The following is a 13,525-nucleotide window of genomic DNA, read 5'->3' as shown; positions in this document are numbered from 1 at the left end:
TACAGTGTAATCTGATGCACGGAGATTGTGGGTTTTCTTTCGTGGGACTAAACATTTCACAGGCATATTCCATAAGTATGTATCATGCTGTTCCCTAACTTAGAACAGGGAAGCCCTGGAGATTTTGAGAAATGCATCAAAGGCATTGATGAGCTGAAATCTACATTTTTGTGACTGCAGGTTGATGGCACCATGATGATCACGTCTGTCTCCCGCATTTAATGCAGTGTAGAAATAAAATTGATGAACTGGATGATAGAGTGAGATGGGAAATGTATCATTTAGTCACCTTCATTGTCTAGAACTGTGATGCTACTTTAATATGCCATTTGTTCACTTGGAGAAAATTGAAAAAATTGAATTACTGGGAAAAGGAGTGGCAATGTATATATATATATATATATACTTTTGCAATAGATCTCAACAACCAAAGTAATTGCAGTTGTGGCATTTCTCAAATCTTATTCTATTGCTGACAAATTGATCACTATTGGGACAGATAACATGAAGAAAAAGAAAAGATGCTTGCTTGACAAGAACAACAGAGCAGGAATGAAGCTCGTGAATTAAAAGAATCTGAGACCAGACACTTAATTATCCCGTTGTGGCTCAGAAATAATGGGTTGTGCTTGCAAGCTTAAGCACGTTAATGATCATGGCATAATCTCAGAAATTCATAGTTAGTGAAGAGAGAGGAGAGGAAAATGTTATTAAAGACCAGATATGATGGAATGGTTTTGCCTGTGACTATTAAAGAGAAGCCATAGGCTCTTGCTGTCTCCTGTAAATATAACTCTTAATTCCTATCACATATAATTTGTTCTTTGAAATCCAGTCCCTCTAGCAGTTTATAAAGCACAAACGTACTGATAGTGGATGCTCCTCCAATATATGCAAATATGTTATTATTTTATTTTATTATTTTTTTTAGAATAATCTTCTTTTTTAAAAAAGCAAATAAACTGTGAATAAGCACTCATGGAGTGCAGCAGACGTTCTGTAAAATACTCCACAGTAACCATGAAGTCAATATATATTTATGAAAAAAAAGAAACCCACTCTAGTCTCTGTCTCATCCTCGGGAGAAGGTGATCCAGGAAATCCTGAAAAATGTGCTTTTCTTTTCTTTTCTTTTTTTCTTTTAAAAACCAGTGAACGATAGGTCCACTACGACCACATTCCCATCTTCCAACCATTGCAGTCCAGTCATCGCAATGTTATACCATTGTGCAAACTGTGTTCAGGTTTGGATCAAATCGCACAGCCTTCCCTTCGACAGACTTTGTGTTGGTGTCATACATGGGGTTTTCAAAAGCAGCTTGTCCATTGTTATTTTCATGTACAGAGCAACCAGTATACTGTGTTTTCGGTGCAGTTCTGTGGCGAATGGCAGAAGAACAGAAGATTAAGTCAAATGATCATTACAGTCATCAACCAGCATTTAAGAACAGAAAATTACTTGTACTAAAATTTCCGTAGTAATTATTTGTAAAAATTACACAGTAGAATACCTTATGCCACCAGGCTTGAAATTTTGGGCTTGGACAACCTAGAACTACACTAAGGTCTGACCTAAGCGTAGTACACAAAATTGTTTGCTACAACATCCTACCTGTCAATGACTACTTCAGCTTCATCCTCAATAATACTCAGGCAAACAACAGATACAAACTCAAGGTAAACCGCACCAAACTTGATTGCAGAAAATACAACTTCAGCAACACAGTGTTCAATGCCTGGAATGCACTACCTGACTCTGTTCTTACATCCTAAAACTCCCATAACTTTAACCTTAAACTGTCTAGCATGGACCTCACTCCTTTGCTGAGAGGTCTGTAGAGGGCACACAACCGTGCCTACAGTCTCTGTCCTATTGTCCCCATTTATTCGTACCCATTTCCTGTGTTCATGTCCATGTTTATACTTATACCTGTTTTCTGGTACATGTCTGACAAATTAAATAAATAAATAAAACAAAACAAAGTGCCTGTGAAAAGTCTCAACCATCCAGTTCATGGTTGTCCCAAAGGAGCTTTTTCAAAAGGCAATTGGGATTTCTCTTGGATTTTTTCCCCCTCATTGAAAACATTTTGCTTCTCATCCAAGAAGCTTCTTCAGAACTTGGATGAAAAATGAAATGTTTTCAAAGAGGGTGGGGGGTGGAGAACAATAAGAAAGTCCAGTTGCACCTTTTGGAAAAGCACCTTTGGGATGATAGTAGTAAAAGCATTTTATAATTTTGCTTCCAAAGAAATGTATTTCAAGAAAAGATGCTTCTTTAGGGAGCCTCTAACCATGACTGGAAGGTACATTTCAGGATGACAGAAACAAATTAGATCACCCTGACCTACAATGCTCTCTTTTTTTTTCCCTTTTCTGGTTTTAATGTGGCATTTTTCCTTTTAGCTAACACAATCCTTACAAGTCAGGCTATTGAGGTAAATTTAGATATGTTCCTTGCTCCTTTTTGGGCACTTAAGGCTGTGGCTCTTGTGGTCTGCCAGCAGAGTTGGAGCAGAATTGGACAGTGAGGAGGTTGGGGAGGAGGTTAGGCCAGTCCTGGAGGCTGGGGAAGGCATTGGGGGCCTGAGACCATCTGGCAGTGTTCAGGTGCCTACGGAGCTAGACAGTGAGGCAGAGGAACAGCTAAGGCCAGTTCCCAGTGTGAGAAAAGAACAACTCAAAAACCAGGTAGATTGGAAGTAAAGTCACAGATGGAAAGTGATTGGCTCCTCCATAGGAAATAAAAGAGGAGTGAAGGGGAAATGGGCTTTTGCAGGAAACAATTGTTTGTTTGGTCATTGATTCATTTCAGGAGTGTGAAGATCTGTCCGTGAACATCAGAGACTCTGTGCCCAGTCTTTCCTTGCACAGCACCTCATTTGGAAAATATGTACATGGCAGCTTTCCAAGATTGACAAAGTCTCTAGTCATAAATATTCCTCTGAAAGACTGTTTCCCAGGCCTCGCTGAATACGAATGAGAGGAATTAACATTCTTTTAATAAAAGGGGTTTTGTTGGGACCAGGACTCTGCCTCATGCTTTTTGGGGAAGCCTAGGTCAGAACAGTGGCAAACACAGCCTCTGCAATCAATGGTTTTTGCAGCCAACCATTTTTAGTAGCAGAATTGAGGCTCATTCACTGTGCCAGACAATCAATTCTCTCAGTTTTCCTAACAACTTCATTGGACCTAGCAGCATATCCCCAAACTACAGGGTTTGGGAAAATGATAAAAGGTGTATATTTGTGCATGGATGTATAAAGAAGAGACCACTTAGTCACCACTACAGATATAGGTAAGCCTATCCATCAGCCTTAGCAGAGAATACTCAGGAGAGTCTGATTCATAGGGTTGGAAAGTTGTACTGTTTGATAAGTGCCCATCAGATGGACATGTGTCAAATGTACATATCCATATAGGGATTGTTGTCACAGGAGAATATCTTCTGCCCACCACAGATCATTGTCTTTCTTCCCTCCACTTAACCTACCAAGAGAAGTGTTGTGAAGATAATGTTTTGCTGTCTTCTGCATCTCTTACCATGGGTGGCAAGAAAATGGGAAGAAAAAAGTAGGGGATAATGGCTCTTTTAGTGCCAATTCTGTATTCCTACAATTGCTCTGTGGGCTCGGAGAATTGATTGCAGATGATCTGGCACCTAAAGAGGCATTTTTCTAGCCTGCTTCTCTCCTCACCCCACTCCTTTTGCAGACAGAATCTCTCATCTGACACATAGCAGAATGGAGATGAAAATGCAGACAGCCAATTTTAATGCTAGTGTACTATCTTGATAGCTTTCACAAAAGAGAAGAACACTAGAGAACATGGCGCAGAAGAGACTAAACATAGACTTAAATCAATTCATGAATTAAATTATTTAGTGTTGCACAGAATGTTAAAGATGTATATAAATTATGAATCTTTATTTTTGGATGGAAAGGATCGTCTCTCTCAAAAACCCTGCATCCAAATTATAAAAGATTTTATGGATAAGAATCAACAGCAACAGTCCAATTCGGATATACCAGAAATCAATTAATAAGGCAGTGTGTGCTGAAAATTGTGCTTATGTCCTGCCCAAGCCTAGAAAGATGTAATAGTTATGTGTAGGCATTGGTAGTAGTAAAGTACTTCTCTGCGCTTGCCCATATGGTACATCTCAATAAAGCTTCCCAGACTCGGAGATAGGTTTCTACTTGATCCCTGATCTGATATGACTAAGTTGAAGGAAAGTCAGACATGGCTAAGGTAAAGCTTTAGGAGATTCTCTTTTATATTCTCTGTAAGCTATCACATGCAGACTGGATGACTGTACAGAATGTGCAGTAACAATCCTGCTACTGCATAGCACAGTCATATGGCTTAGAGGAAGATTCTGAGCAAATTCATTGGTCAAAGCCATACCTGAGATTCAGGAGATTTTTATTACTATTTATTAATCAAATTTGTATGGCTGTCCATCTCGTGGAAAGTGAATCTGGGCAGCGTACAGCACAACAAAGATTGTTCCAGTTCTCGAAAGCCTTAAATCATTGCATTTGATGATGTTAGAATGAGCTTGTTAGATAATTGTGGGGTGTTAGAAATGTATAGATCTCAGATGAAAAGCACAGAATAACTTTGGATTTTATTCATTTTTCTGCATTGCGAAAAGAAAATTATAGCAATAGCTCTTAGAAATAGCACTTAAGACTTTTACAACACTGTCTGAGGGCTTTACAATGGCAGCATATTGACCACAAAAATCTGGGTCCACATTTACCGACCTTGGAATGAGGGAGAGTCAACATTGAGCTAGTTGGGATCAAACTCCTGGCAGTGGGCAAAGTTAGCCTGCAGTATTACATTCTAACCACTAAATCACCATGGCTTCATTATTTTATATTCTAAAGTAGATGTGTGCATTCATGGGAAAGCTTATATTTATAAACATTAGCCTATCTCATTTTTCATATTTGATAGTACCAAAATGTTCAGAAAAAAAAAAGATTTTATATGAACTGGAAGCAGATCGCTCAAAGGATCATGACATTGGTTTAGATATTTTATGCACAACTATCTCCCAGGTGAGAACTGTAGGATAAATCTTGGACAAAAGTCTGTAATGACAGCATAAACTGATAGGAGCTGAATTGCCAATGATGGCTATGCAACAGCTGTCTGTAATAAAACTGTTCATGGCACTTATGGCTGATGTAAGATAAATGATACAAGGAATACAATTCACAATACTGTACATGTCAAAAAGGAAATATGGGCAATATGTGAAGTACACAGCAAAGCCATTATTACTGCAGTGTTCCAAGGCATCAGGACATTTGAATATGTTGCTTCTCTCTAAAGGGCAGTAATTTACAACAGTTTCAAAAACTGAAAGTAAAGGTATAATGTGAAACAATGACCTTATCTATGAAGCATCTCTGATAGTTGTAAAAGGAAGTTAATGTAGATGGGATACTTTTCATAAGTTACTTTAATTTATTATGAAGGCTGTAATAAGATGTACAAATGGTACATAGTTCAGCTGCATCATAATAGTACAGACTGGTGAACACCATTTAGATTCTTTTTAGTTTTCAAATGTGTTCCCATTAATGGGAACAAAAACACTAAACTTTTAGAGTGGGCTTTTGTCACCAACAGAGTGTTTTCTAGCTGTCTCCTGCAAACCATGTTTTTAAACAATTAAATAAAACTTAAAACTTAACAGTCAAAGCAGCGTGTGCTGTGAAACATTAATTAGAGAACAGTCTGATTCAGAAAGGGAAAACAATATTTCTAGTTCCCAACCAACCATGGCATCATGACAAATACCAGTGCTAAAGCATTGTAGAGATCTGCGAAGACATTGGCTTCCATTGCCAATCAAAGATATGGCCTCAGTTGGCATTGTAAAGATGCTCAAAATTCCTTGTTCTGCTTCTGTGTTCTGTAGAGCAGATTTATTTCAGAACCATTTTATACTAAGCTCTTAGGGAAAAGAAACAATCAGAACTGAAGACACAACTATGGGGAAGAGCAATGGCAGTTCAGGGGTCATGCTGAAGAGAAAAGTGGTGATGGTGATGTCTACAGCTAAACCAACTATTAGCATCTTTCTGCATTAACAGAGGAATTCAATCAAGATCAAATAAGGTACTAATACCACTTTATAAAGCCTTAGTAAGACTATACCTAAAATACTGCATCCAGCTTTGGTCACCACACTATTAAAAAGATGTTAAACTCTAGAAAGTGTGCAGAAAAGAGCAACAAAGATGATAAGGGGATTGGAGGCTAAAACATACGAACAATGGTTACAAGTACTCGGCATGGCTAGTCTAGTGAAGAAAAGGACCAGGGGAAACATGATAGCGGTGTTCCAATATTTGATGGGCTGCCACAGAGAGGAGGGGTCAAACTATTTTCCAAAGCACCCAAAGGCCAGACAAGGAATAATGGAATAATAATAATTGGATGATCAGAAATAGTTGTAATACAATATCCATGCACTTAAGAAATCTGAAAAACGATATTCCTCTGACACTATAACCTGAACAAGATGAGATTGGTATGCACACAAAACAGGGTTAGGGTTGTGACTCACCCTGTTGATGTAGGTTATTGTAATCTAGGATGAGCATTGTTATTTCATGATTGCTGTGCTAATTACAATTTGCTTTTTATTCAGAACAATTTGAAATATAAGATTTTTATTCCCTTACTTTTATGTATACTTTTTAACAGTACCTGAAAAGGAAGAGGTACTGTACATCATAAATACTTTTTGGGATGTATGAAGTTCTGTATTCTGTATATAAGTAGCTGTGTTCCTATATGCAATGCAAATTTTGATTTAATTATACATTATTTTAATGCAAATAGGTTGTTGCCCTGAATGCCTTTTTAGAGATATAGGTAGATTGGTAAATTGGAAGCCTGGATGAACCTAACGGGATTTCATAATTAGGTCCAAAAAAAAAACAAAAAAACCCCCGAACAAAAAAAACATTATCCATACAGCCTAGATTCTATAATCAATGACCATTGAAAAGTGCCTGAACAATTGTGAAGATAAACAATGTAAATAATGGTGGTGTTCCTGAGTTTACTAAAGTATGTAACCCTAGGAATTACTAAAGTATGTAACCCTAGGCATAAAGTACAAAGAAATGGGAGAATTTCAGAAGCTAAATTTTAATCTCTGATTTGTTCAGATGACACTTTAAAAAACTCTCTCTCTCTCCCTCCCTCCCTCCCTCCCTCCCTCTCCCTCTCTTTCTCTCCATACACACACACACACACATACACAGATGCACACACATCATATATATCATATATCACTTTGCATACAAAATAGATGTATATTCCACCTACCTTTGTTTATAAAGGTAAAATCCAAAGCCTGCTAAAATAAGGGCGAAAAAAGGCACGAGAATAGCAATGGCCACAGAACTGCTGTTTGTACCATGTGATTGATTTAATGAATTTGATCCTTTAGACATATTAAGTCCTGGCAAAACAAAACCAAACATAAAGATAAACAATATTTCTTTTACTACTGTTATGGGAAAATATGTATTCCAAATATTTATAAATATTTATACACAAGTACATTTTACAAATGCACAATTTGTTTATTGTTCTATAATGCCCCACAATTTCCAATTATTTTGCAAACTTAACCAAGTGAATCACCCATATATTTGAGATGTGAGTTCCTGCTCTTTCTAGATGATAATCAAAATGTGAAGTTAAGTACTCTCTGCTTTTGGCTTCAGATAAAATTGTCCTGGTTAAAAGGAACCAAAATATATGGTTGCTTTCCACCCAAGTAGATTTGAAACAGCACTGGGATTATATCAAATCATATTTATGTCCAGGGTTATTATTTAAATTAGGGAAAAATAAGTTATGAAGATAATTATTCATCTGCTTCTATTTGGTGAGGTTCCCCATGCCCAACGCCAGGTGCAGGAGACTGGCTTCAGTGCTTAATTTGTTTCTGGTTCCACACTTATAAGGGCAGATTCTTTTGCAATCTATTAAAAGGGTAATTACTCCCAGTTGAACAGCTTCCATAACAAAAGAGATGCAACCAATTTCGTTGTACATTGACAATAAAGATTATATTTACTTATCTGTTTGAAATGAATATATATAATCAACATCAGGGTGATCAGAAAGTCAAACTACTGGATATGACTATACAATCAAAGCCCTGCCACTTTCTGGTATGAAATATGCAATTGGATTGTGTAATCATCCTCTATTACTTGATAGCAAACCTATGGCACACGTCCCAGAGGTAGCATGCAGAGCCCACTCTGTTGGCACATGTGCCTTCGCCAGCTGCTCTTCTGGGTTGCGGGGAGTGCATAAGTGCCAGCCAGCTGGTCTTCATGTTTTCAGGTCTCTGGCATGTGTGAATATCAGCTGGTCAGCATACATGTGTGTGCTGGAAAGCAGAAGAACAGGTGCATGTGCACTGGCCAGCTGGTCTTTGAGTTTCGGCAGCTCCGGTGCACACCCGCATATTCCAGTTTGGGCACTCAGTGCTGAAAAGATTTGCCATCACTGTTCTATACTGACTATCCTAGCCAGGCCCCAGAATTATGCCTTGCAGGAAGAAAACAGTCAATTGCTTGCACAAATTAAACACAACTGGCTAGATCACAAAGTTGTGATTAATTTGCCTAAGTTGTGATTAAAGAATCTTTCTTGCATTTCTTTCCTTAAAAATCTTTCTACTACCTCAGGGCTTTCAAACTCCCAGCTCATGGGGCAGATGCATCATGAACTGCCCACACTCACAGCCAGTTTAGCAAAGTCCCAATATGTCATATGACGCCTCCGTGATGATGTGAGTTTGACATGCCTGCTCTATCTTGTTTCAAATAAACGATCATTCAAAAGTGTGAATAATTCCACATACTTTCTCTTCCTACAAGGGCAATTCAATGAAGTCCAATCAGTTCATGCATTCTTTTGTCTTTTCAAATTTCTTCATAATTTTACAACTTCACAGATCCATTTGTCTTTCACATGTTGAGTGTCTAACAATTTATTTATTCATTTATGTACACGGTTTATGCTGTCTGATTCCATTTGATGGAAATATGACTAACATTTAAAAATATCATAAAAAAGAACCTTTCCAAAAATGAATACATGTACCCAGGGAAAAGAAATCCAAACAACCTTACAAGCAACAAAAGAAGAAAACCCCATGGGTCACGCGTCCACCAGCCTCTTCTCCATTCAAAAGATGCCTTCCTCCTGGGCTAAATGGAAATGCTAGGTCTTAACTGCTTTCGCAAAAGTCAGAAGGGAATAAGGAAAGAATTTCAAATCATAGGAATGCCATTTAAAAGTACCCTTTTCCTAGCTCTCATCAGACGGCATTCTCAAACAGAGAAGAGAGAGTTTCCCGATCAGATAAGGAAACTGCTTAAATGGGGAGACAAATATTGGTGAATATGAGTATAAGTCTTTAATGGTCACAACCAATAACTTTAATTGCATGTAGTAGTCAACTGGCAACCAATGCCGTTCCCAAAACAATAGGGTCACCCAAGTATGCATCCATCACTGTCCACTTTGCTGAATTTTGTACCAGTTGTACTGCCAAATGCTTGTTAAGAGTGTCCCCATTTGTCACATAGGCTGGTCAAATTGGCGGCCCATGGGCCGGATGCGTCATGCTCAGGCCACGTCCACCCTGGCTCCACAAAGGCAAAAAATGTTATGATATGTCATGTGATGAGATTGAGTTTGACACCTGTTGTATTACAGTAATTCAAATGGAAGGTGACAATAGCAGTCCTATTGAATAGGACTTTCCAATCCAAATCACTACAGTTAGCAGACAAGTGTACGTAGGACTTTCCAATCCAGGAACCATTGCAACTAGAAAACAAGTTGTAACTGTACATAGGCCTCCTGACCACAGATATTATCTGCTTCTAGAGCAGAAACTTTGAATCTAAAACAATGCCTAAGTTGCAGATCTCCTCTGAACAGGAGAATTCCATGGTGAAGTCAGTTATAGACCAATCAAGGTAAACACAGGCAAAAATAAATGATGTAGATGCAGATTGTGTTTGCTTTTTAAATCTGTTATAAAGTGGGCTGGGTAACACTTAAAAATGCTCATGCCGAAAGGGAGGGAAGATTACTGCCAAGATAACAAATTCTTCTTGGAAGACCATTCAGTTTGTGCTAAATGGGATTCTAGTGCCTGAGGAATAAGTACACTTAGCAATACAAGTGTTCAATTAAGAAGGGAAAAACGTGCCACTGTACAGAAATTGACTCTAATAATTACAGCTTAATATTTTCTTTTACCCATTTCTCCTGTTTTTTATATGCTTATGGATGCAGGCAATTATATTTTATTAGTACTTAGGAATTTGGAAGAAAAGGTAAGCAGACATGCACGTAGAGTAAAGCACATCACATAAATTTCAGAATTGCTCCCAGAGTTCTCCTTAAAAAGACTAATAAAAAAAAAACATTATGTTTGGATAAACGAAAGCATACACCTAGACTTTACCATTTATGTTTATAGGTGCTGAATCAGATACAGTAAAAATCTGGGCTACCACTATATCATATTAAAAAGTTTTCTTTTTTCATCTTTAGAAGGGAAAATGGCAAACAATTTGACCTGTTTAAATGCATTTAGCATCCATCCGTCCATCTGTCCTTCCATCCATCCATCCATTATCTATCTATCTATCTATCTATCTATCTATCTATCTATCTATCTATCTATCTATCTATCTATCTAATCTATCTCTACCTATCCATCCATCCATCCAACAGAAATGATCTTTCTCTCGAACACAAACTTTCTACAACAATTTGGAAGGGATTAGATGTCTGCTGTATAAGTATAATCTTTTTTTGTCATTGTACTTAAATACAATGAAATTGGTTCGTAATGAAATTTTCAACAGCAAAATTGTAATTAAGCCACTTAAGTACAGAAATAAGTATAATATTTCAACAAGATTGCACAATGAACAATGGAAATTGCTGGGAAGGAAGAATCTAAGAAAATTTCCATTGTACATAACTAGGATGAAGTAAAATACTGTACCTTACTGAATTATGCATTTAACTAATATTTGAGACTATTCATAGTTTATAGACTCAGTGTGTATAAATACCAAATGCTGGAAATACATTCCCATCAGCAGAACTTTGGTTAAATACAGATAACTGACCATCATCTAATCTAACTAAGTTGCCCATTAAGGGAGTATTGGCAAGAGGGAAAGAAACAAAATGTGCATTTTAACATCACCATACAAACTCAACTTCTTTAGTATTATGCACATTTGCACATTTCTTTATTTTGATGATATCTTGAGTTGGCTGTGATTACCTCAGATCATGTACTTTCTAATGTACCTTTGATGACAATACCAACCCATTTTCAAAATATTTTGGAGTCTAAACTTAAAATTAATTTAGTAAAATTTGGCTACGGGAAGAAGTGTCATATGTAGATACTTTCAGTTTCCAGTTTATGACTGTAATTAGCTTTTCTTGAAATAGTATCAGCGAGTCTATCTAAAATGTCATTCATAATTCAAATGGAGTCAGTTATTAAGGGAAGAGACGTAGCGTTACTCTTCTCAATCTCTAAAAATCTCCACATTAAGTAAAAAATACACATGTAGATTGCCTTCCAGAATTTTATCAGTGGATGAAGACCCATCTTTGTTGATTTCAAATGACTGCAAAATATTTGACCATGTCTAAATTAAAAGCATCATCTTACCTAATCTTTGAAGTCCAAACTGACCATAATCTTTACCCTGAATAAATCCTTGAAAAACATAGGTTGCACCATCAGGTTCTGCAGAAACCTATATAGAATAATAAAAAGAAAGGTATGTAAAATTAATATGTGTATGCATGTTCACAGCAGCAACTTGAAAAGCTTAATAGATTCAATCTGGGGAAAAACACTTTCCACATTCAGTTACTTATACATTTTGTTATTGTTAATGATATTAGATTCCTTTGATCTGGAAATGATCAGTTAATTATACGTCATCAAGTCATTGTCAACTCTTAACTATCACATTGATAGGTTTTCTCCATGATGATTTGGAAGTAGTTGCATTTATTTATTTTATTTTAAAAGATGCTCCAAAAAATTAAAAACAGTATAAAAAAGCAAAAAGATATAATAGGGAAATAGTAACCGAAGATCTAGAGTAGTTGTATTAAAAATACTTGAAGAATATGGAAAAGAAAGAAAAAAGGAAAAATCCACTATACTTGGTAGTAGAACCAAGGAATTTTTAAAATCTTTGCTTGTTGTCTTGTCTTATCTGGCCTTAAATGTCTTATAATTTTATTAGTATCTAAAATCAAGTATAAAGCAATTAGAGGAAAAAATCATTTGTCTGTTTTTATGTTTCACAGAATAGCTAACTTCAACATCTAATAAATAATCTTATGTTTCAGTAGTAGCAAAGACTATTTTTAGTTGACTTTGAATAATGACTGCTTTAAAGACAATATGAATGTGATTGCCATTAGTATTTACTTCCCCCGCTATTCCTTGGTGTTTCTTTTCTAAGTGCTAGCCAATTTTTTTATATGGAACAGTCAATTCAGATAGATATTGCCACCTAGACTTTTAAAAATGTTTTAAGATTCCTCTTTGGTCTTGACCATAAATAAAATGCAGCTTTGATTTGATTTAAGATGCCCCTCCAGTCAGAAATATATTGTTCTAGCATTGTTCTTCTGTATTGCTTCACCCTTTTGGAAGGCCTTATAGCCTCCACTCTTGCAATGTTTAGAAAACTTCAAAGATGAGAATCTGTCCCCAGGCATTTGTCATTGAAATTCAGTGCTTAGTTTAGCCTATTTTTGTAATCAATGTTTTAAATTCTTTCATGTTTTAAGAGCTTTTAAAAGTTTTAAAACTATTAACAGATTTTACTGGAATCAAACCAATAAATATATTTTGAATTATGTTACCAATGCAAAATTTATCACATCACACTTTAGTTTGTCCTTGCAATATTGCTGCTTTAATCTATTAAAATCTATTGTATTGCACTACAATGTACGGTAGTTATAAATAACACTGCATGTTGATGTAATGTAATTTTGTCAATTACAAAGCTTAAAGAAATGTAGGGTTTCTACATGATCACATAAAAATATAATCCATTTGCTCTACTAACTACTACAATTTTAGCATTATAATCAACATAGAAAGCAATAGTACTGTATACTTTGCTAGAGAAACAAATCACACTTATCAGGGTTTCTATTTTGCAAAGTACTAATCACTGATACAGTACTACACTGACTGATGGACATAGACACTTGAAAGAAAATCTAGGGCATTATTCCCATTTTCTAATTGTAATGTTATGTTGCATCTTTTCTCATTAATCAATGTTGCACTGCATCCTAATAAGTATAAAACAGGCATACCATGATGTAGAAATGCATCATAGTGTATCCATTCTATGTGCATCCGTTCTATGAATATGTAAGGACATGA

At 36.3% G+C, this 13,525-nt stretch overlaps 1 protein-coding gene across 1 annotated transcript in view; it reads right to left on the bottom strand.

Moving 5' to 3' along the window:
- Positions 1 to 426: 426 nt before the first annotated feature.
- Positions 427 to 13,525, bottom strand: part of CSMD3 (CUB and Sushi multiple domains 3) — a 669,496-nt gene continuing 656,397 nt past the window's right edge. Inside the window, exons 69-71 of the mRNA XM_087706764.1 lie at positions 11,774 to 11,861; positions 7,360 to 7,495; positions 427 to 1,377 (exon numbers count right to left, since the gene is read on the bottom strand). Coding sequence (XP_087562890.1) covers positions 1,218 to 1,377; positions 7,360 to 7,495; positions 11,774 to 11,861 — 384 coding nt within the window. The 3' untranslated portion in view covers positions 427 to 1,217. The remainder of the gene's footprint in view (positions 1,378 to 7,359; positions 7,496 to 11,773; positions 11,862 to 13,525) is intronic.

Source organism: Thamnophis sirtalis, unplaced genomic scaffold (genome assembly GCF_051295495.1).
Source record: "Thamnophis sirtalis isolate CommonGarterSnake01/CBP01778 unplaced genomic scaffold, rThaSir2_p1.2 scaffold_2, whole genome shotgun sequence".
NCBI lineage: Eukaryota > Metazoa > Chordata > Lepidosauria > Squamata > Natricidae > Thamnophis > Thamnophis sirtalis.
Note: the sequence above shows the minus strand (reverse complement) of the source record. Positions and strands in the feature narration are given on the sequence as shown.